General features: G+C 45.9%; 1 protein-coding gene across 2 annotated transcripts in view; it reads left to right on the top strand.

Annotated features, from left to right (window-relative positions):
- Nucleotides 1-22,662, top strand: part of KIAA1462 (KIAA1462 ortholog) — a 99,752-nt gene that overhangs the window by 63,931 nt on the left and 13,159 nt on the right. Inside the window, exons 2-3 of one of the 2 annotated variants that reach the window (XM_011956335.1) lie at nt 5,230-5,569; nt 8,271-8,310. Coding sequence is in view for 1 of the 2 variants with exons in the window: in XM_011956334.1 (XP_011811724.1) it covers nt 5,289-5,569 (281 nt within the window). In the remaining variant the exon portion in view is untranslated. The remainder of the gene's footprint in view (nt 1-5,229; nt 5,570-8,270; nt 8,311-22,662) is intronic. The other variant, XM_011956334.1, reaches the window with a different exon arrangement.

Raw genomic sequence — 22,662 nt, 5'->3', positions numbered from 1 at the left:
ATGGCATTTTGGTTTAATTTGCATTTCTTTGATTACAGGTAAGGATGACCATGCTTTTCATCTTAATAGTATATTTGTCTCTCTTTTTAAAGTTAATTTTTAGTTTGTGTTCTAGGCCAATTTTAAAAAGGAAAAAAAGCTCTGGTTGATTTCATGAGTTCCTTAATGTTTTGTTTCCTTTCACTGTCTTGAGCGTTGTAACTGTAAATATGAGAATTAAAATGTTTATTTTTATAAATGGAAAGGGAGAAGATGGTACCTGTTAAATGGCATTCATTCGCCAGTCTCAACCTTTAGTGATGAGAGGATCCATAATTGAAATAATACCATGTAGACCATAGCATTGCAAGGGAGGGTGCTGATGGGGTCTTATTTGTCTTTATATTCTTCAGCCCAGTGCCTGGCACTTCCAATGTAAAACAAGTGCCCTGATGAATTTACATTGGCGTAAGTGTGAAGCACCCGCACTCTGGGATGGAGAATTGCTGGATATTTCGCTCCTGGCCTGCCTACCCCAACCCACTCCTTTCCTCAGTGGGTGGCCATTTATCTCTGCTCTTTTGGGTGGCCTCTGCATAGGTGCTAATAAGGCCAAGGTCAGAGGTTCTGTCTTCAGATGACCTATTTAGCCCTGCCTGTGTCATGGCCACAAGCTGTACTCTTTTTTCCTGGGGCAGCTGACTTCGATGCCTGCTGCTCATCACAGGCGAGAATAGGCTAGAGAAAGGGGGCTGCTCCCTAAAGCTAGAAGGACTCTAAAAGGACCTCTAGTTCAGCCTTCTCATTTTACTCTTTCAGGAGAAGACTGAGACCCAAAGGGTTCTCTCCTTTCCTCCTGTGCAGTGACTTAGGCTTGATTCAGCTCACAGATAAATACCATGCACCATTGAGAAACAGACACTCATCCCAACAGCAAAGTGAGAGGTAACCAAGCCCCATGCCCAATGTCAGTGGATGGTTAACAGCAACTTCCTAATTTTATAATCCTTTCCATTTGAATAGACACCGTAGAGCTAATATTTAAAGAACTTTGAAAAGGTGCCATGCAATAAGATCGCTGCACAAGTGGTCTTATTCAGGTTCTCTGGAAGGACACATAATTAATCTTTGATGAAAATCCACTTGATGATGATTTGGGGAAAAGAGGATTTTGTGAGACTAGGTTGGTTAAATCAAAATCAAATGAGCTGTCATCTTCTCAAACCAACAATTATTTCCAGTTTCTATATTTCTATTAATGGAATGATCATTATCCTCGTCACTGAGGCTAAAATCCATTGTACTTCTTCTCCTGAAAATTACTCTTATTATTCCTTTTTTTTCTTATCCCCTCTGCCAGCCCCCCGTGCATGTTACAATAGAAAGGACTTGTAACTACAGGTCCCCCATCTGTTCTCGCTCTATCCACTTTAGTCCTCTGCTTTCCTGCCAGATTTCCCTCGCCCAGACCCATTTGTGGTTTGCTGTTGTCTACTCAAATTAAGTCCAAATTCTATTAATGGTGCAGATAAGAATGGCTATTTCTATATAGGACTTTTTTTTTCTTTAAGAATTTATTTTTTTAAAGTTACTCATCTCCCACTTATTATATATGCATTTCAGTTTCATACAGCATGCTTTATGATAGCCCCACGTTATTTATGCAAAGCTCAAAACCCCAAATGATGAAAGAGGTCTGTTAAGGTCACAAGGCAATTGCATGGTGTATTCGAGAGTGAATCATATTACTGAGCATTTAAACATTAACACCAGCATTGCCATCAAGGCATTATAGTCAAGTGAGGCATCAACTCATGTGTGTGTGTGCACGTGTGTATGTACGTGTGTGTGTGGTGTGTGAGAAGAGTCATCTAGAAGAGTCATTCTGCTCCTAGAGAATAAAGGAGAATTTTTTTCCTTTTAAATACATGGTTTTTAATTTTAATGCCACTATGCCTTCTATCTTTCCTTATTTATGTTTATGGATTATTTGGCAAATTAGGAAACTTTTTTGATGTTAAGGAAGAAAATATAGATGGGTGAACCTAAATTCGTAGCCTGAACTTTGAAGCTAGACAGATGTAGTTCAAACCTTGGATCTAACACAAGCTGTGTAACCTTGGACTGTCAGCCTCGGTTTTCTTGTGAAAATGGAGACGTTTCTGTCTACATCGAGAAGTTTACTGGAAGCATAGAATGAATGAAAGTGTGCCAGTACAGAATCTAGCACATTACGGATGGTCATTCATAGTTGATGTTATTAGATTTCATGTGTGCTGCAATCCTGGGTTTATAGTTGAGGTTTTTCCTTGGAGTTTGTAGAGGAAGAGTTTATTGGGCTGCGGGGGAGGGAAGAATCAATTAACTACGATTGAAAGATATTCATACTAAAAATAATTACCATGCAAACACATAGCCATATTGGACCAACCTATCCAGCCCCAGGAAGAAAATGCCCCACATCTGTGTTTTGTGAGGGTTATGTCTTCTCTGCCATTCTGACAAATGGACTGTAGTGCAACTAGCTGTGTGCTGCACATGCCTGTTCCTCAGTGTGTTTGGTGGCCACTTGGAGTACAGTGCAATTTGCTTTTATTTTAAAGAGCCCAGCAGAGTAAGAGATAGAAACTGAGTGTCGTGAGACCTAATGCTAACTTTAACTGTGATGCTGACCCTGTGTGTGATGTTGAACCAGTGAGCCTGGGGACTTTGTTCTAGGCTGCCAGGATTCTGTTACTAAGCCATTAATTTCTTTCTCTCTTTCCCTTTCCTTCCCTTCCTTCCTTCCTTCCTTCCTTCCTTCCTTCCTGACAGCATCTTGCTTTGTCACTCAAGCTGGAGTACAGTGGCATGATCTCGGCTTATGGCCACCTCCGCCTTCCAGGTTCAAGCGATTGTCCTCCTTCAGGCTCTTGAGTAACTGGGATTACCGGTGTTTGCCATCATGCCTGGCTAGTTTTTGTATTTTTAGTAGAGACAGGGTCTCACCATATTGTCCAGACTTGTCTCAAACTCCTGGCCTCAAGTGATTCACCCACCTAGCCTCCTAAAGTGCTGGGATTACAGGCGTGAACCACTGTGCCCAGCCTCATTTCTTTACCCTTGGGATAATTCTACTCATAATCTATTTTAAATGCCAGTTCCCCTTCTCATACACATACACATGCTCTTTGCCTAATGAACTCCTAACCATTCTTCAAAACCTAGCTCAAACAGTTCTGTCTCTCATTTGTGCATTTTCTCAACAAGTATTTATTGAGTGCATGCTGTGCGCAAGTTGCTGGGGATAAAGCATCAAACAAACCAAAGACCCTGCCCTAAAGCCTGACTCTGTGTTCCTGAAGCCCTTTGCTTGTGATGGGATCTCATTCCTCTATAATCCCTCACATGGTGGAACTTGCTCTGTTGAGTCGAAGAACAAACTCTTGCTTCTCTGGTCCTTCCTTGTCTGTTGAAGCAAATGACCCAAGTTGTACAACTCCCCGAAAGACATGCAGTAGGAGTGTCAGGAGTGGCAGAGTTGCTATGGAGATTTTTCTACTAGTACAGTAGCTGCCAGAGCTTGTCAGCTTCCATAAAATGTAGGGACATAATGGAAAATTATCAACTTCCAAAGTTTGATACTCTCCATGCTGACAGGCGAGACTTTCCCTACTGTAATCTAGCAGGTGATGAAGAGTGAGGACAGGCACAGCAGAATTGTGCAATGGACCCAAGTAAGAGCTCCCAGTGACAGGAAGCACATGCTGCAGACATCTTCCTTTCACCTGCACATGGACCAGCAGGCGTTTCCTGGCCATTGTTCGCCATGGCTGCAGCAACTCTGTTTCCGTCCACCAGCAAAGTGGGGCTGGAGCTGGCTGAGCTTTCTGGTGGAGCTGGCTTTTGTGGCTTTTGTGTGCCTCTCACCCAGGCCAGCATTACCATCAGCCCTCATGGAAGCAGTGGTGGGTGGATCCGGCTGACCAATCTGTCTTATGCCTTATCATCAAAGGGAAGACTTAGGAAGAAAGATGTTCTCATGTAGGAGTAAGCAGGGTGGCTCTACCTCTTTTGCTCTCGGGTAGCTTTCTGCCCATTTTTATTCTTTGTGGGTCCTCTCATTTTGTGCAGCTTACAGTGGAGGAAGTTGCTGCTGTTGATTCAGGTACTATAGCAGGATTTGGGTGTGGACATCCTTGGCTGAGAGATGCAAAAACTTTTCCTCAAGATCTACTAGAAAGAAATTTGATTCATAAAAGTTTAATAAGGAGGCCAGGTGTGGTGGCTTATGCCTGTAATCCCAACACTTTGGAAGGCAGAGGTGGGTGGATTACCTGAGTTTAGGAGTTCGAGACCAGCCTGGCCAACAGGGTGAAACCCTGTCTCTACGAAAAATACAAAAAATTAGCCAGGCATGGTGGCACATGCCTGTATTCCCAGCAACTCGAGAGGCTGAGGCAGAAGAATCGCTTGAACCCAGGAGACGGAGGTTGCAGGGTGTCGAGATCATGCCACTGCACTCCAGCCTGGGCAACAAGAGTGAAACTCTATCTCAAAAAAAAAAAAAAAACTTTCATAAGGAAAAGAGAACTTTGGTATTGTGTAGTGAGTTGGGTGTGTATGATTGATCAGTGTGTTGTTTGTTTTCTCATCATGAACCCAAAGAGTTAAAATCTATTTTTGGTTGCTAGTTAACTGCCATGGAGGGGCTGCCCTGGCAGTTGCTGCTTCAGTCGCTTCCTCTGAAGCATATCATGACTGTGTTGATTAAAGATCTCACTCTCTCATACAGCAAAGGTATGTCTACAGGATGAAAGCAAGGGCATGTCCTAAGATTAAGCTGGATATTGGTAGTTTCTCTTTTTAGAAACATGAAGGAATCATTGCAGCTCCCAGATCTGTATTTTTTTTGGTCCACACTCCTTCCGCCTGCTCTTTGTAGGTGAGTGGGACAAGGGGAAGGTGGACAGTGTTGATGTCACTGCTTAAGCGCCATGCCACATGCTCTTCTACCAGAGGCAGTCATCAAAGGGTGAGGTCCTCAGGGTTCCACCACGTCCTCTAGAGCCAGAGCCACACCCACTTTCTACGTGAATAGAATGGAGAGCAATTTCAGGCAGAGCCATCCCTGTGTCTCCTTTTCTATGCAGGTTCTGTGTTGTGTCCATCGCCGTGGCCTGGTTTGGTGGGGGGACCACAGGAGGAGGAGGTGTAAGACTGACCCCCAGGGAGACCTGGTCACAAATAGAGCTCCCTGTTGTTCTGCAGTGCTGGGTCCTGCCACCACCATGGTTCCAGTGGTTGAGCTTTGCTGAAGCCTGGGCATCATGTACAGTGTAGAAGACCTCCTGATCTCTCATGGATACAAACTGTCCAGAGACCTCCCAGCACCGCGCGAGGATAACCCCAAGGGGCGCCAGGCAGTGAGGACTGGGACACGAGCAGGCCAGGGCCTGCAGAATGGGCATGAGGATGGCCCTGCGGCCCTCGCACCTCGTAAGACGTCCGCGGGGAAAGGACACGTGAGTGACTCCGAAAGCCGCCGCAGCACACCGAGAGGCCCTGGGGAGCCCCAGAGCACTTCTGCTTCCAGAACTTCAGAGGCAGGGTAAGTTTCACTGTGAACCCACCATTCTCTTTTGACTCAGGAGTTAGCAGTGGGTGATGTGTAGGCAAACTCTTTCAGCTCTATATTTGGCCGGGGCCAATGAGGGGTAAATGGTATTAGACACAAGAACACTTTTTTTTTGTTTTTTGTTTTGTTTTTGAGATGGAGGCTTGCTCTGTTGCCCAGGTTGGAGTGCAGTGGCATAATCTCGGCTCACTGCAACCACCTCCAGGGTTCAAGTGATTCTCCTGCCTCAGCCTTCTGAGTAGCTGGGATTATAGGCATGTGCCACCACGCCTGGCTAATTTTTGTATTTTTAGTAGAGACAGGGTTTCACCATGTTAGTCAGGCTGGTCTCGAACTCCTGACCTCGTGATCTGCCCGCCTCGGCCTCCCAAAGTGCTGGGATTAGTGAGCCACCGTGCCTGGCCACTTCTTTTTGTTTTTTTTAGAGACAAGGTCTCACTGTGTTGCCCAGGCTGGAGTGCAGTGGTGCAGTCATAACTCACCGTAGCCTTGGCCTCCTGGACTCAAGTGATTCTCCCACCTCAGCCTTTCGAATAGCTGGGCCAGGTGCACACAACCACACCTGGCTAATTTTTATTTTTTGTAGAGACAGAGTCTCACTGTGTTGCCCAGGCTGATCTCTAACTCCTGGCCTCATGCAATCCTCCCACCTCAGTCTCCCAGAGCACTGGGATTAGAGGCATGAGCCACCACGCCCAGCCCAAGATCACTTGTTTTCACTGAGATATTCAGGGTGTTCCAGCAGTGCTTAGCACAGGGCTTTGCCATAATGGGCCTTCAATAAATAGCGGTGAGTAAACACGTTCTATCATGCTAAATGCCATGTGTTAGGACTCTGCTTCTTGGTTCCCTTGTAATCTCTTCATCTTGCCTCAGTTAGGAGTCATTTTAGAACTTTATAAAAGCTAGTTCACAACCACACACCCATTCACAGTGTATTTGGCTTTCTTATTGACACAATTCAATATTTTGCAGGTTACAGAGAGTTGAAAAGGGGTCTGTATTCCCCTCAGTTTGTAAGACAAAACCTTTCTTCTGATATATTCATATCATTCCATTGGCTTCTGACCTATCTTTTCCTTGCACACACACTGGCCCTAATGTGGGATCCCATCTGAATACAGCTGCATCTGTGGGTGTTTCCTTACAACAAAAAGAGAGGGCGGGTTGGCTAGGGGAACAGGATGGTTAAAAAAAAAAGAATTTCGGCAGCTTGCCACAGAGCCAGGCTGGGAGAGGAGCCCTGAAGCCCTCTCCCAGGCAGTTTCCACCTGGAGGAAACCTTTGTCATCCCTTCTTAACACTGCATTTGCCTTTAATGCTGCACTGGGACCAGGCACAGACTGGGGAGGAAGAGCTGTGAGTCTACAGAGTGTGTTATGTAACTGCATGTCAGCAGTTAGATATGGACGAAGGACATAGAATCAAGGACCTTTCTTTAAGAGAAACAAACACACAAAACGGGCAAGTCTGATGGGAATGAACTCGCCTCCCATGGTTAGAGGTCACCCTTGCAGAGAAAGGACCTTCCTTGTTGGTTGACAGTTTTCAGGCAAAAATCGGAAGCATTTTGTTTTTAAGAGTCAGAGCACTTAACACATTATTGGAGAAAAGCAAAGGTGAGAGCCCTCGTTTTTGCCCAGCGTAGTGAAAGCAGGTTTAAGTTGCCGAGTCAGATTGCTTCTCCAGCGAGGGGCCAGAGGAGTTAGCACTGATGGAGCCAGGCTCAGGGGGAAAAGTCACAATGAAGAAGGGGCTGGAAGCTGTTTCTGTTTCACCTTGTGCTTCAGAACTCACACTTCAGTCAACTACTGTCAAGGCCTTCACTTTCTTGACCCCCATTTTTCAGCACGGAGCTGGAAGAGGGAGCTTATAGGTGAGATGGCTGAGGGTTCAGATAACCTTAATGACTACCACACAAACTGGTGCTTGTTTTTTTTTTTTCTTTTTCATTTAGTTTTGTGCTGAGTATATCCGTATCTTCCAACCTGGATTTCAAGGTACTGAGACTGTACCTTGTCTCCTATTTCTTTTGTTTCTTGTACAGAGTCTTACAGTACTAGGCATATATGGTTATTTAATACATGCTCATGAGTTCAATTTATTCTTTCCCCCATTGTAGCAACTGTTGAAAAGCAGAACAGTCGGTTTCTAATGAAGTAAAGACAGGGCTGTGGAATCCCTGCAGATGGACCATGTAGGTTATGTGGGGTCTCCCTCAAATTTGAGGGGCTGGATCAGAGTTGAGCCCCACGGTGGGAGGCAGGAGAACCCCTTTAGAGTTCTGTGTGGGCAGTGTGGCTGCCAACCTCATCCACAACTCGCTCAGGACTTTCTAGCCCCTTGTGTGGTAACAGGTTCCTGAGGACTATGGCATAATCAGATCTGCAAGCTGCCTTTCTTTCCGTCCTGAGTGAAGGGCTCAGATAAGTGGCTTTGTGTAGCCCTGGGATGTTTTCATACAGATGACAGGGTTCTCAACAGATCTGGCCTCTTGTCCATGTTGCTGAGATTGGCCGATTCACTTAGGTGATGTAGAGTAGCTTTTGGATTGAAGGTTGGTCCTAGGGTAGAAACAGCAAACGCATACATGTTTGCAAACATCCCTCCCAGTGCCCCAAGCCTCAGAGACTGGCTGCAAGGTTCCCTGGGTTGAAATGACTTTATTTTTTAGGTGCCCGATAGAGAACTGAAAATTGGAGGGAAACAGAAAGGTAGGCATGAAGGAGAATTGTTTTTCCCATCAGAAACAAAGTGCTTTGGGAAGAAGTAAATAGGTGTCAATAGTAAACAGCTTAAATTAAAAAAAATAATAATAATAAGAGAAGCCAATACTACTATGGCTTATGTGAATTCTGAATCTGATGGATAAATGGTGCTGTCAGATCCCAGTCTTTGGTTACTCAAAAGCGCAGTTGTGGTCTTGCTGCCTCCTCCATCCCACACAGTGACCTTTGCTGGGCTGGCCTCCCGGTCTAGGGGGTGCCTGGAGCCCAGGAGAGCCCTGTCCAACTTGAAGCCATAGTGTAGTTGGGAAGGGTCACGAGGGTTCCTCTTCTGCAGTTTCTTGGTTGAGGGCTGCCTTAAAGTGTGTCCCCACACTTTGGGCCAGTCCTCAGCACCCCACTGATGTCCTGGGAAAGATGGAGGTCAAGGTCGTTTGGAAGGCCACAGGGACTGACTGAAAATTGGTTTTATTCTGACAGGATAGTGGCGACCTAGGCATGTTGGCAATGTTATTGTCTTATAACTGAAGAACATTGCATTCATCCAATGTGTGCTGCTGTTAACAGGCCAGGTAATTTATGATGAATGGAAATTTATCAGTTCACTGTTCTAGAGGCTGGAAAGTCCAAGGTCAAGGTGCTGGTATCTCATGAGGACCTTCTTGCTGTGTCATCTCACGGTGGAAGGTGAGAGTGTGAGAGTGAGATCAAACAAGAGAGGGCTGAACTCATCCTTTTATAAGGGCACCAGTCCCACCCAGGAGGGTGGAACTCTCATGACCTCATCTCCTCTTAAAGGCCCCGCCTCTTAATACTGTTACAATGGCAATTAAATTTCAACAGAAGTTTTAGATGGAATAAACATTTAAACCATAGCAAACACAAAGTCCAGAGGATGTCACTGGCCATCAATGGCCACTCAGTGCAGCAGTGGAGGGAGCCCAGCTTGGGCCACAACTCCCCCACCCACCCCGGGCTGCCAGAGGCCTTGGGGCTGCCACCCTGCAGCAGCACTGGGCCTGGCTGAGCTCTCTCCAGGTGAGGCCTGTTTTTGTTTGAAAGGAGCACTTGATTCTGTAAGCTCCTGGGGTTACCATCACTGCATGGTCTTTTCTCAGTCCCTTGTCCTCCACCCTCTCCCTGGCATGCATGGACGTGTGACAGCTCCCAGAGCCCAGCTGTGTCCCTTTCCTGTCTGGAGAGGCCTATAAAGACTGCATCCTGACCTGTCTACATGAGATAATGCACATAGCACTGCTCTTCTGTGGACGTTGTAAAGGGAGCATACATGGAAGGCAGGATTATCCATCATCTGGGGCTTAGCTGGAATATCAGCATTGTCTGGTAAGAATGGTCAGGACTGTTCCTTACCCTCTAATGATTAGTATTAGTTTAGAACAGAGTTTCTGATTTAAGGACCAGCTCTATCTAGTAAAACTTTTTTTTGTCTTTTTCCCTTTCTACTCGAGGGACATCTAGTAAAACTTAAAAAAAAAAAAGAAAAAAAACCACAAATATGAAGCTTTGATGAGATTTTCAAGCATTCAGGATACTTGTTTCCTAATGTGCTGAGGGGGCTGTTGCTTTGAGCTTTCACTATTAGCAGATCAAGTAGTATTGAGCATCTAGCACAGGAGAAGAATGACAATTCTGTCGTGAAGAAAGGCAAAGGAGCATGTGAACTTGCTAAAAATCTCTTAGGTGTAAGTAGTGGAGAAGGACCAAGAGTTGGTTCTCCTTGTACATAGTTTATCTAAATTGATGAGTAGACAGTAATTGTTTTTGGAAGCTATATGTTAATGTGTTGGGCCATTGTTCGTATGACTGGTAATTTTACCAGCGTTTAAAGCACAGCAGATGGACTGTGAAGCCTGACTGTGGGACTCCTGGCTCAGGGGCCTTCTTTGCCCCTGGGCTGAAGACTTCTTAGCAGTAGAGTTTCCCTACCTGGAACCTACCTGAAAGGAAAGGGAGGGGTCATTGTAAGGATTCATGGAGAGATTCAGGACCATTCCTAGGAAATGGAGAAAGAGTGGCTGGCCTCATTAGATGTGGAATGAGAAGGCGTCCCCCTGGACTGTGGGTTGTTCCCCTGGGGACTCATTCATCTCTGTCCCCCATTGCCACCCATCTCTGCGTCTCCGGGTACTTGTTTATGCTCCTCTTCCCTTCCCTGACAGCGTCTGCTTCCCCCTACCTCTGGCTGGCAGAGACTTAGACTCCACCCTTGCTCCTCTTGACGGCTTAGCTTCAGAAACCACTGCTGACAACTGCCCACATCCCTTAGTTGAAACTTTTGAAAAAATTGAGTTTTGGACAGCCAGTGGATGCTTGAGTCTGGGTTAGGGTGTCTGCCCCCTCAGATCAGAGGGGAGGGGCTGGACAAGGGAGTGGGAGGTTGGATGGGGAGGAGGGAATGACCAGGCATGGATGCCTGAGCTTTCCCCGCTGCAAGGACTGCGGGTGAGGACAGTTTCCAGGCCACAGGGACTGCCTGTGTGCCCCAAAACATGTTCTCTTCACAGACCATTTGACAAGTAACACTAAAGACTTGGCATTTCCCCCTTTTTAAGTCATTGACTCCACGGAGAGCTCATCTAGATGCTAGCCCACTCCTAAATGGTCTCAGTTAACAGAGTGTAGCGATGAAACTGGCTGTAGGCTTTGCATGAAAGTGGCTTACGTGGTCCAGGAAAAGACCCACAGGCTATGTCCAAAGCTTGCCTGCTGACACACACACATACACACACACACACACAGATTAAGAGGAAGTGGGCAAAGAGGAAAAACTGTGTTATCTGCACATGGAGGAAACTGCATGCTTAAAATACAAGTAGCCAAAACTAAATAATACTTAACGATCATTAAAATATGTAAAAGGCTGTTATCAGGCACTCAGGGTTTCCTTAATGTGTTTCCTTTGAAATATTATAATCAGAGGAAGCTGTAAAATACTCTTAACATAGCAGAGGTTTGAAGCTGAATGTTATACCATAATTGGCTCTTCTCTGCATAGCCCCAGGAATTTGGGTAAGATTTTTTTGTTAGTTACCCATGAGAATAACTTGTAATTATCTCCTGTCATCAGCGGCAGTTGTAACTAATGAGAGACTTAGCAACCTAGGGAGAGTCTCTGATGTGGTGGTCTGGGGCCTCATCTTGGGAGGTTTCTATTTGATCAGTAAACATCCATTCTAGATAGTGCTACTGGATATGGTAAACAGTTCATTTTCAGGGTCTTTTAAAGCTTCTCTTAAAGCATATCCTGCTTATAAGAGTTTTCCAAAAACAGAGAATGCTTCAAGTTTAACATCTGTTTCTATGTTCTTCTTTCTTTTACAAACTTATAAATCCACAAACACGATTTGCCTTTTCACCGCTTGTTTCCCATCCTAAGCATTAGCCATTGGTATTTTGACCTTGTTATGGGGCAAAGCCTGTTTTTTCTTGAGGGCTGGCATGCTCATGAACACCAGGAAGAGGCAGGCCGCCTCTTCCCCCACTGTCTTCTGTATGCTCTTCTCCTTGGTCTCACTCGTAAGTGTGGAAACTTCCAGAAGGGCCTGGAAACTGGTCCTCTCTGCCACACGTGCCCCATGTGGCTTTTACCAGCACCAGTTTCCCCACTAAAAAGCAGGTTGTGTCCCTCGAACGTGAGGCTTCTGGAAGTGCAGTGGTGTGGAGGCGCAGGCTTCTGGAATGACAAGGAAGATCCAGCGGCAGTACCACCGAGGGCCTCATGTGTCTTGGTGGTTATGCCATCCCCAAGAGGACAGTTGTTCATGTGCAATTCTGCCTTCAGCTAGAGAACTGGATGAGTCCGAGAGCTAGGAAATGCCCCACGGAGAGACACTGAGGGTGGGAATGTGAGACGGGGTCCAAAAGAGACCCAAGTGGGTCTTCCAGTCCAGCCCCTTTGCCTCAAAGATGACTGTGCCTCTGCGTTCTCGATAAAGGACAGGGTGTGGACTGGGGGTGTCACTGGCGGGCCGCTGTGCACCAGTTGTGGGCCTGGGGACCTTTAGGCAGCCTCCCTAGGGTGTCATCACCAGAGACCCAGCTGCAGGGTCCTTCAGGCTCTCAGGAACCCACGCATAGTGACTGCCTTTTCTGTCTCTCATAGCCCTCATCTTGGCTTCTGAAGAACCGTGGGTCAAGGCACCACAAATACTCCATAAGTATTTGTTGAATAAACGAATAAATAAATGAAAGCGAGAGTGGTGCTAGAAAAAGGCAAATGAGAAACGAGGCTGGTCTTTCTCTGTGTCAGTGATGGCATTGTGGGGTTCACACTGGTGTACGTGGTAAAAATCTGACATGCCCCTATTAAAGAGAAAATATGAAAATACTGAAATAATCTGCCTTACCTATTAGATATGCATGAGAGAGAATGGATTAGAGCTTCTCTTCCTGCCTTGTTTTAATAAATGAAATGCTGGTTTGTTCTACATCCATATTGTGGAAATGGGTGTAGCTTCTTCGTCAGAGACCAGCCATCCCGAGGAGGAGCAGCGTCTCGTGATGACAGTCGGCTCTGTCACTCTTTCCTGGCATTGTGAAGGCCTGTTGATTATAACTTAGACAAAGACAATGCCGATCTGAAATAATCATCACCTTCAGACAGACACTTGGTTCTTCACCCTCTCCTGTGTGCCACCCGCACCCCCTTCCCCAGGAGATCAAGCAAACAGAGCTTCAAGATAACCTGCTCCATTGAGAATGTATTTTAATTGAGTTAATACTAAATGAAACAAGAGCTTCTTACATGTCAGGCACTGTGCTAAATAAACACTCTGAATGTATCATCTCATTTAATTCCTCCCAGAATCCAAAAGGAAGGCTTAGTCCGTCCCTGCAGTACAGATGAGACATCAGAGGCAGGGGCAGTTAAGGACGCTGCCGACAGCGTTCCACTGGACAGTCGTGGTAATGGCCTTTAAACCCACACTGCCCCTCCAGTGCCCAGGGCAGCTGCTCACACTCTCCTGGCAATGTTCCAACACTGCTCCCTGATGGTGTGGTGAGAAGCCAGAAACCACCCGTCTGCAGGTACCCTAAGCCTGGACTATTCCATTGACCCCGGGCAGCTGTCTTTGGGTGTCAACTGCAGGTTCATCGGGCTCCCCAAGGCTGGGCCACAGACATTGTCTTCTCAGCCTACTTTTCTCCATCTGTACCTTCTCTTCCTCAAGTTAGGGAATCCACAAGAAAGTGATGAATAACACTTTGAAGGTATTATCTCATTTCATCCCTCCCAGAAAACTCAAAAGGAAGGCTTCTGTCCCTGCAGTATAGATGAGGCATCAGAAGCCGAGGCTGGTCTGGCTACCCAGCCATCAGGTGGGAAGGCCTCACGTTGTGGGAGGGAACAGTGTCTGCGCTGCGTGCAGTCACCACGACTTCTCCTAGTCACTCGCGTGGGGAACCATATCTCTAGTGCTTCCTGTCCCTGCCTGTGAAGACACCCTCACAGGGGTGGCTTCCAGTAGGCCCTGGGATGCTTCCAGGGTGATCATTGATGTGGAGGGACAGGGTCCTCTATCAGTGGGACCCTAGCGTGGGAGGAGCATCAGCGTATGGCCCTGTAGGGAGTCTGCAGCTGACTAAGGGCCACCCAGTGTGGCTTCTTGCCTTTACATTGATTAGAAGGCATTAGTGTGTCCTTGCCATGTTAATCAGTAAAAGGAGTGGGCTCATTTGAATAGCTGGTGTGAGTCAGAGGTTAGGGGTTTGTGACCCAGCTTTTTTCCCTCAGAAGTGCAGTTGCAGGAAGGATGTTGTTCAGAGATGCCCCGACTCACAGTGAGAGGAGGTTCTAGCACCTTCGTCAGGGACATGTTACTGCACACAGCTGGCGGCTGCCCCAGGAACCCTCACCAGCTCCACCTACCTTTTCTCCAGGGTATTGTTTTCCTTCTTCCATGCCCTTCCTCCTTCATTTGTATCCCTTTGCTCCATCCTGCTTCTCTCTTCTCTCTTTTCTTTTCTCTTTCTCTTTTTTTTTTTTTTTTTGAGACAGGGTCTCTCTCTGTCATCCAGGCTAGAGTGCAGTGGTGCCATCTCAGCTCACTGTAGCCTTGACCTCCCAGGCTCAAGCAATCCTCCCACCTCATCTTGAATAGCTAGGACTACAGGCACTCCCCATCACATCTAGCTAATTTTTCTTTTTAAATTTTTTTTGTAGAGATGGGGTCTCCTTATGTTTCCCAGGCTGGTCTCTAACTCCTGGGCTCAAACAATCCTCCTACCTCAGCCCCTCAAAGTGCTGGGATTACAGGCGTGAACCTCCATGCCGGGTCTCTCTTTGTCTTCTCTACCTGTAGGTTGGTCAGTGGTCCACATCAACGAGGCGCCCCCTTCCATGAGCGATCTCCCAGCCCCTGATTTTGTTACGTGCATTAAAAAGATATACTACTAGAATTACCATGACAGTTTCCAAGCTGGCTCCATCCTTCACATCAGCACCCGCTGTGAATTTACTAATTTATGAAAAGGAAGCAACAACCCAAACCCCAGTCCCAGGGGCGGGGCCCGTGGACTCCGACTTACCTTGTGTGTATAAAAGTTCTTTACTAGACCTTGCAAAATCAAAAGTCTGCTGAAGCCCTAACCCAAAGGTGATTCAGAAACCTGCTGGCAACCACAGAAGAGCAATTTGTGTCCATTTCTAGCCATCAGAGTTTAAAAAATATTATGGTCTTGTGGCTGGCCAGGTTGGCACTGTAGTGGCGATGGCTTCCAACTTCTTTTTTTTTTTTTTTTTATTTTAATTTTTCCATTCTGAGCTCATATTTGTGGAAGCCAGACCCAAGCACAGGAGTTCAAAGCCCGTGCTGTGGAGGAACTGTGACTTCAAGGGCTTCCATCCAGGTCGGTATCAGTGGGTGCCTTTCCAAAATGCCTCCTACTTAATTTCCTCTGTGCACGTTGATAACTCAAGTGCCTTTGAATTGCTTTCCTGTGCCCCTTCTTCAAATGTCCAAATTTAGCATCACTTCTAAGTCCTCAAATTTATCATGCTTCCTCCTCCAGACCTATTATTTGTGTATTTTTTTAAAAAAATAAAAATAAAAAAACTGTAACCTCCGGAAATAGTCTGCCAGGTACTTTATGTTTTAACTGAATCTGCACTGTCATCTAGAGTCATTCATTGTGACATCATAAAAAGCAGGCCTGACAATGCATTAGCAGTCCGACTCGGCATTTGTGGATTTTCTGGTTACAATTCTGCCAGTGCAACCTACAATTCTTGTTCAAATTGAACTTTGCTGAAGACTGATATTTATCCATTATATTTTCAGAGCAGTTTTCTCTTTTCTGACTGACCTTTAATTTTATGCTAACCTCTATACTTCAGTCTTCATCTTCTCTGGACCCCAGATTTCCCCTTTCCAAAATCAGCCCATTCGTTACCCTGTGTCAGAGGGACGTTTGCGCAGGGTGGTACTGAATAGACCAAGGCATGCCGAAAAATGAAATTGCAGGCTTGCAGACCCAGAGAGCTTTCAGAGCAAATTCTGGGATGGAACATGGCTGAGGCCATCGCAGAAGCACGTTAGGCACCTGATACTGGGGTTGGTGAATATGAGTCGCTCTAAAGAGATGCCCAAAGGCCCTTCGGCCAACCAGAAGAGAACGCTGCTCCTGGCTCTTTCAGTGAGACCTACAGCCTTGGTGCTCAGTTTCTGCATCTAGATACCAATGGCTAGATACAGATGCCTGTGGAAGGGGAGTGGCTTTTGAAGGAAGAGGCTAGGCCAACATGCCGTGACCATCCATTGGTCCAGAACATGACACTAGGGTTGGAAAGCAATGGAAAGCAGTAGGCATCTGCTAGACTGCAGATTTGGGAACCAGGAAGGGATCGTTGGATAAAGGCATGGCTTTAGTGGGGCCTCCCCAGCCCCACCCCAATGACCACAGCAAAGCACAGCTGACTGGACCTTGAGGGCCCCCACGGGAGGACAAGGCTCAGGATTTTATTCATGCAGGAGGGAAGGGTAACTGTCTCACTTCCCACAGAACCCCCAGTTCATCAGGCGGGCAGCAAGCCTCTAGCTGATTTTTTAAGTTAATCCAAACATCTATCCCGTGCTGCTGGGTATCAGGCCCAGTGCCAGGCTGTAGCTGCCCCAGTGGTAACAAGTCAGTGTGGCTCATGAGGACCTTGGAGGCCACTGAGAAGGTGGAGAATGTAAGCCAATGGTTACAGGCATTCCAAATGTTGCTATTTTTTCTTTTCTTTTCTTTTTTTTGTTTGAGACGGAGTCTTGCTCTCTACTGCCCAGGCTGGAGTGCAGTGGCACGATCTCGGCTCACTGCAACCTCTACCTCCTGGGTTCAAGCCATTCTTCTGCCTCAGTCTCCCAAGTAGCTGAGATTACAGGCGCCTGCTACCGTGCCCGGCTAATTTTTTGTATTTTTAGTAGAGACAGGGTTTCATTCACCATGTTGGTCAGGCTGCTCTCGAACTGCTGACCTCAGGTGATCCGCCCGCATCAACCTCCCAGAGTGCTGGGATTACAGGTGGGAGCCACTGTGCCTGGCACAAATGTTGCTATTCTAAGGAGACTTTCACTTTTTAAAAGAAGGATATCATTTTCCATTGTGGTTGAGAAGGAGTTGTGTGAACGAACAGAACTGTCTCCTAATTTTTCTCATAATTAGCTGCTGCATATGCAGTGAGTAGATTTGCTCATTTTCCGTTAAACATGTTGTTTTCCACATGCTCATATTTCAGATATTTCCCAAGCAGTTGCTAGCGGTTGTTTCGTTGGCCTCATCTCTCCTGAGATGAGAGATGGGGCTGTTGGCAAGCGTAACTTCTGTTTCACCTCCGTCCTGTTCGCCCGGGAATTCTGTGTAAAGACCCTACTTGTCCCACTGAACTCGTGGACACAATTTGTCTGGGCGATCACATTCCACTTTGCTTTCCTTATCTTTTTCCCACCCTGTGTTAATGTGTTCAGCATGTTTTCTTAAAAGTGCCATTGTTAATGTCTTTTAAAATGTAAGATAATTAGTTTCATTTTTCTAAAAAGAAAAATTTGATCTCATTTCCTTAAACATATCAGAAAATATATTTTTGGCTTTGAAACCATATGCAGCAGTGCACATTTTAACTGGTAATGGGCGTCCTATAGCGAAGCTACTAGAAGAGCCATTCTTGCTAACTTGTCTGAAGGAGAAATCTACCAGAGCAATTCCCATGGCGAGTGCGCTTGCACCTGTCAGAGCCTGGCCCTTGCTAGGTACAAAATAGATGTTTATTAATTAAATGGTTTATAGTTTTCTATGATATGTGGACTGCGTTGTAAAGTGGATAATTTAAAATTTCCCAGATGACCTGGGTTTTTATTAAATTGGAATTTTGGCACCTTGTGCAAACAGAAGGAAGTTTAACCCAAAATTCTTAGTTATTTTGGTTTGTTATATATGGCAGTTTTGACAAAGTTAAAGTGATAATGTAACATTTTTGGGTGGAGAAGAAAACCAACCACGCTCCCTCTGTAGGAAGTGACGGGCTGTTTGTTTTCTTGTCCTATTTCTGTCATTTTTTATCTGTCTTCTGATTATGCTTGTGGCGTGTACTTGCACAAGTAGCACCTTAGGATTTTAGCCCCTTCTCTAAGCACACTGTGAAACCCGGATATCAATTGAGAAAATGCATCAAAGCCACACGGTATGGTTTCCTCCCTAAAGTCAGGCAATCCAGGAAAGCGTTCACAGGACTGTCATAAATGAGAATGGTGCTTAATAAAAGCCCACTCACCATCAGCCTAAGAGCAGAGGTAAGAGGGTAGATTGTTTCTGGTGCAAAGCACCAACCACATACTTCCTAATGATTTCTTTTAGTCTTTCGCAGTGGGGTGTAACAATTGTAATGCCTTCTTACATTGTAGTTTTTAAGTCTTGACCTTGGATTTTCTATAGAGCCTGAGAGCCTAGAGACAGTAGGTGCTGAAGACTTTTCAGTGGTTCATGTTCTACAGCATTTCGCAGGCTACTGATGGGCGGTCACATGGGAGTCCCCAAGGGTGGACTCTGCAGCTTCTGGAGCTGCAGGCCTGGCTCAGCTAAAGTGGGGAGAGAGGGAGGAAAGGGATGTAGAGGGGGGCCAGTGGCGATGGCTTTCAAAATGAATAATCTGCATAGAACCTGACCAGGAAGCCCCCTTCTCAGCACTCAAAACTCAAATGCTCAAAACATAATTTCAATGACAACAAAAGAAAATGATCTCCTACTACTGTGCCCGGTGTTAAGACAGCTTATACCACGTACAGGTTGTTAACACAGAAGCATTGAGGCTGTTCAGTGGCAAATGCCTTACCTCAGATTGATTTTGGATATTTTCTGGTTTTCCAGCCCATAATTAAGCTTTGCTGTAAGTGGCTGCCTAACAAGTTATCAGGGGGTAGAAGCAGATACAGAATTATTATTATTATTATTATTATTTTTGAGGTTCAGTCTTGCTCTGTCGCCTAGGCTGGAGTGCAGTGGCATGGTCTCAGCTCACTGCAACCTCCGCCTCCCAGGTTCAAGCGATTCTCCCACCTCAGCCTCCCGGGTAGCTGATAGCTAGGATCACAGGCACCCACCACCACACCCGGCTGATTTTTATATTTTTAGTAGAGACGGGGTTTCACTGTGTTGGCCAGGCTGGTCTCGAACTTCTGACCTCAGGTGATCCACCCACCTCAGCCTCCCAGAGTGCTGGGATTACAGGCATGAGCCACTGCACCCGGCCTTGGATAGAGTTTGAGGGTCTATCTTTACCTTTTAAGGCAAAGAGGTAAATCCAAAATAAGAATAGTAGCAATAAAAATAGAAGTTTTTACCAGGGCTCCTGCCCACAGCCTTCTGCTTCTGTGATTGGAAGGGCTCTTCTGCAGCCCAGTCCCCAGCAGGGACTTCCCAGGCTTCATGCACTGTTGCTGCATAGAACTGGTGGCCTTGCACCTCCCGGTTTCATGTTGTGTTCACTCGCTGTGCCACCAGCTGAAAAGCAGACTATGTTGTCGGAATCATTTGAAACCACAAAATGTATAATGACACCTAAGCACATGGGGAAAAAGAAATTGACCTCACTAGTAATCAAAGAAATGCAAATTAAAGTAGTGAGAAGTTATGGGGAAAAATAGTTGTAATAACTGGGGATGAAAAGGTTCAACAAGACCGGCTGTCCTCTGCACGACAGGAGGGCCTATAAATTGGATAGTTTATCTAAAGTCATTTTGACAACATGTGTCACACAATACCCCATGATCTACTCACTTCTTTTCTAAGGACTTACTCTAAATGATCTGAGCTCTGCATCCCGTGTTTGTGAACAATGGTGTGTCTCAAAGTGTTTTAGAATGGAATCCGTATCAATGTCCAGCATTGGTGAAGGGTTAAGTAACTCCCGTGTGTGTGAGGGAATACAACTCATCCACGAACATTAAGCACCTGAGGGGGTTTGCATGACACTGGAAGAAGTAAAACGTGGGGTTAACTGAGCGCTTTAGGTTCCCGTTTCTTGGCTTAGAACTCTTTCCCAAATCCTTGCAAGCTGTGCAACTTGGGGAAATCATTTAACCTACCTGTGCCTCGGTTTTCTTATCTGTAAAAGTGTGAAATCGTGGTAATTATAACGTTGAAATGAAATAATTTACTTGGCATGCTTAGCACCATGCATCGTACAGCATGAGTGCCCTGTAAATGTTAATACTAAGCAAGTTACTGAACACTTGTGCCTCAGTTTCCTCCTCTGTAAAATGGTAATGACCGTAGCTCCTACCTCAGAAGGATGTTGGTGAAGCTTAAATGAGTAGGCAGAAAGCATGTGGCATGGACCTAGCACACAGCAACCACTGTGTAAGTGGCTGCTGTTGTTTGTGCTACAAGTGTCAGGAAATGTTGAGATGTTCACCTAATACCAGATACCTAGTAGAATTATCAGGCTGTTCAAAAATTCACATCCTCACACACACAGGCGAGAAGATACGTATCAAAGTAACCATCTCTGAGTAGAAAGAGTATAAGCAATTTTTGTTTTTTGTACTTTTTTATATTCTTCCAACATTCATTTTCAACAATGAATCCATTACTGTAATAATTTAAAAAGCAAACAGCTATCTCAGACTTGAAACATTTTTCAGTGTCAGCCCAGCCCATGGTTAATCGAAACTATTGAGTCCCCTGAACTTCCTTCCAGTTAATGGTTTTTGCCTATTATATGGCCCTAGTCTCTGATCATTCATGGGTTGTAGCTTAATATTTCTGCACATTATGTTCTTCAGATACTTTCCTTTGGTTGCATTAGAACTGTGATCCTGAACTCTCCAGGCGTGCTAGAATCAGTTGGGAGATTTTGAAATATACTGGCTTCTCATTAGACCAATTAAATCCAAATATTTGGAGACGGGCCCTGAGCATTGGTATTTTTTAAAGGCTCACAAGGAAATCCTAATGTGTGGCCCAGTGGTGAACAGCACCCTGCATTTGATACTACCATTTCCTGCCTTGCAGAGAGTTTCACCCCATGAACAGGGCTCCCCTCTTCCTCTAGTCAATCTCAATGTGAGCTCTAGCAGTGTTTCCCAAAATTTAGGATAAGAATCCTCTGAAGTGCTTGTTAAAAATACAGATGGGGCCGGGTGCAGTGGCTCACTCCTGTAATCCCAGCACTTTGGGAGGCCGAGGTGGGCAGAAGACTTGAGGTCAGGAGTTGGAGACCAGCCTGGCCAACATGGGGAAACCTCGTCTCTACTAAAAATACAAAAATTAGCCGGGTGTGGTGGCAGGCGCCTGTAATCCCAGCTACTCGGAAGGCTGAGGCACAAGAATTGCTTACACCCAGGAGGTGGAGGTTACAGTGAGCTGAGATTGTGCCACTGCACTCTAGCCTGGGCGAAAGAGCGAGACTCAGTCTCAAAAAAACAAAATAAAACAAAACAAAAAACAAACAAACAGATGGGCCAGGCGTGATGCTTCATGTCTGTAATCCCAATGCATGAGGAGGCTGAGGTGGGAGGATTTCTTGAGGCCAGGAGATCAAGGCCAAACTGGACAACACAGCAAAACCCCATGTCTACAAAAACATCTTAAAATTTAGCAAGGCATGGTGAAGTATGTGTAGTCAGTCCCGGCTACTTGGGAGGCTGAAGTGGAAGGATTGCTTGAGCCCAGGAGTTTGAGGCTGCAGTGAGCCATGATTACACCACTGCACCCAGCCTGGGTGATAGAGTAAGACCCTGTCTCAAAAATAAATATATAAATAAAAATATAAATACAAATGCCTGGGCCCTAACCCAGACCTACCAAGTCTGAACTTTCAGAGGGAGAGACTTGGTAATGTGTATATTTTACAAGCCCACTGGGTGATGCTTACCATCAGAGAGATGAGGGGACTCTGCTAGAGACATCTTTCTTAGTCTTGGCTGCACACTGGGAATCCCTGGGGACACTTGGAGAATATCGGATGCCTGGTTGCCTCCCCCTGCATTTACCACCCACATGTCTTAAGATTGTAATGTAATGTGTCTAGGATACAGCCTGGCATCTGGATTTTTGAAGTCCTCCTGGATTCTAATGTGCAGTCAGAGTGAACAACCACCAGCAACGATGGTTCTCAAAGTAAGGCCCTGGGACCAGCAGCATCAGCATCACCTGGGAACTTGTAGATTATAGAGCCCCTCTCCAGCCCCTCTCCAGATGAGAAGCTGGGGATGGGACCCAGCAATCTGTGTGTTAGCAATTCCAGTACTCAGTGATTCTGATTCTCACTAAAGTTTCAGAACCCCTGCTGAAAAGCAGTGTTTTTAAAAGCAGGTTCCCAGATTCCCTCCCAGAGATTGCACAGAATGTCTGGACTGAGCCGGTAATATGCTGCAAGTGGTCCAAGACCATACCTTGAAAAATGCTGCTGTATGGTTAACCCTCATTCCCTTGGGCATTTTTTTGGTCTTCTTATGAGGCAGGGTCTCACTGTTGCCCAGGCTGGAGTGCGGTGGTGCCATCACAGCTCACTGCAGCCTCCAACTCCTGGGCTTAAGCAATTCTTCTACCTCATCCTCTGGAGTTGCTGAGATAGGTGGGCACTACCATACCTGGCTGATTTTTAAATTTTGTGTAGAGACAGGGTCTTACTATGTTGCACAGGCTGGTCTCAAACTCCTGGCCTCAAGAGATTCTCCCACCTTGGCCTCCCAAAGTGTTGGGATTACAGGCATGAACCATGGTGCCCAGCCTCCCACCGAACATTTTGATGTTTATAAGGACCTTGACATCTCTGGAGTATGCCCAGCATCCCTGTATTCTTGTGGGTTGCCCACTGCTGGCCCTTCTTGGCCCTTGATG

This window comes from Colobus angolensis, unplaced genomic scaffold (assembly GCF_000951035.1).
Source record: "Colobus angolensis palliatus isolate OR3802 unplaced genomic scaffold, Cang.pa_1.0 Scaffold414, whole genome shotgun sequence".
In the NCBI taxonomy this organism is placed as follows: domain Eukaryota; kingdom Metazoa; phylum Chordata; class Mammalia; order Primates; family Cercopithecidae; genus Colobus; species Colobus angolensis.
The sequence above is the reverse complement of the archived record's forward strand: the minus strand, read 5'-3'. Positions and strand labels throughout refer to the sequence as shown.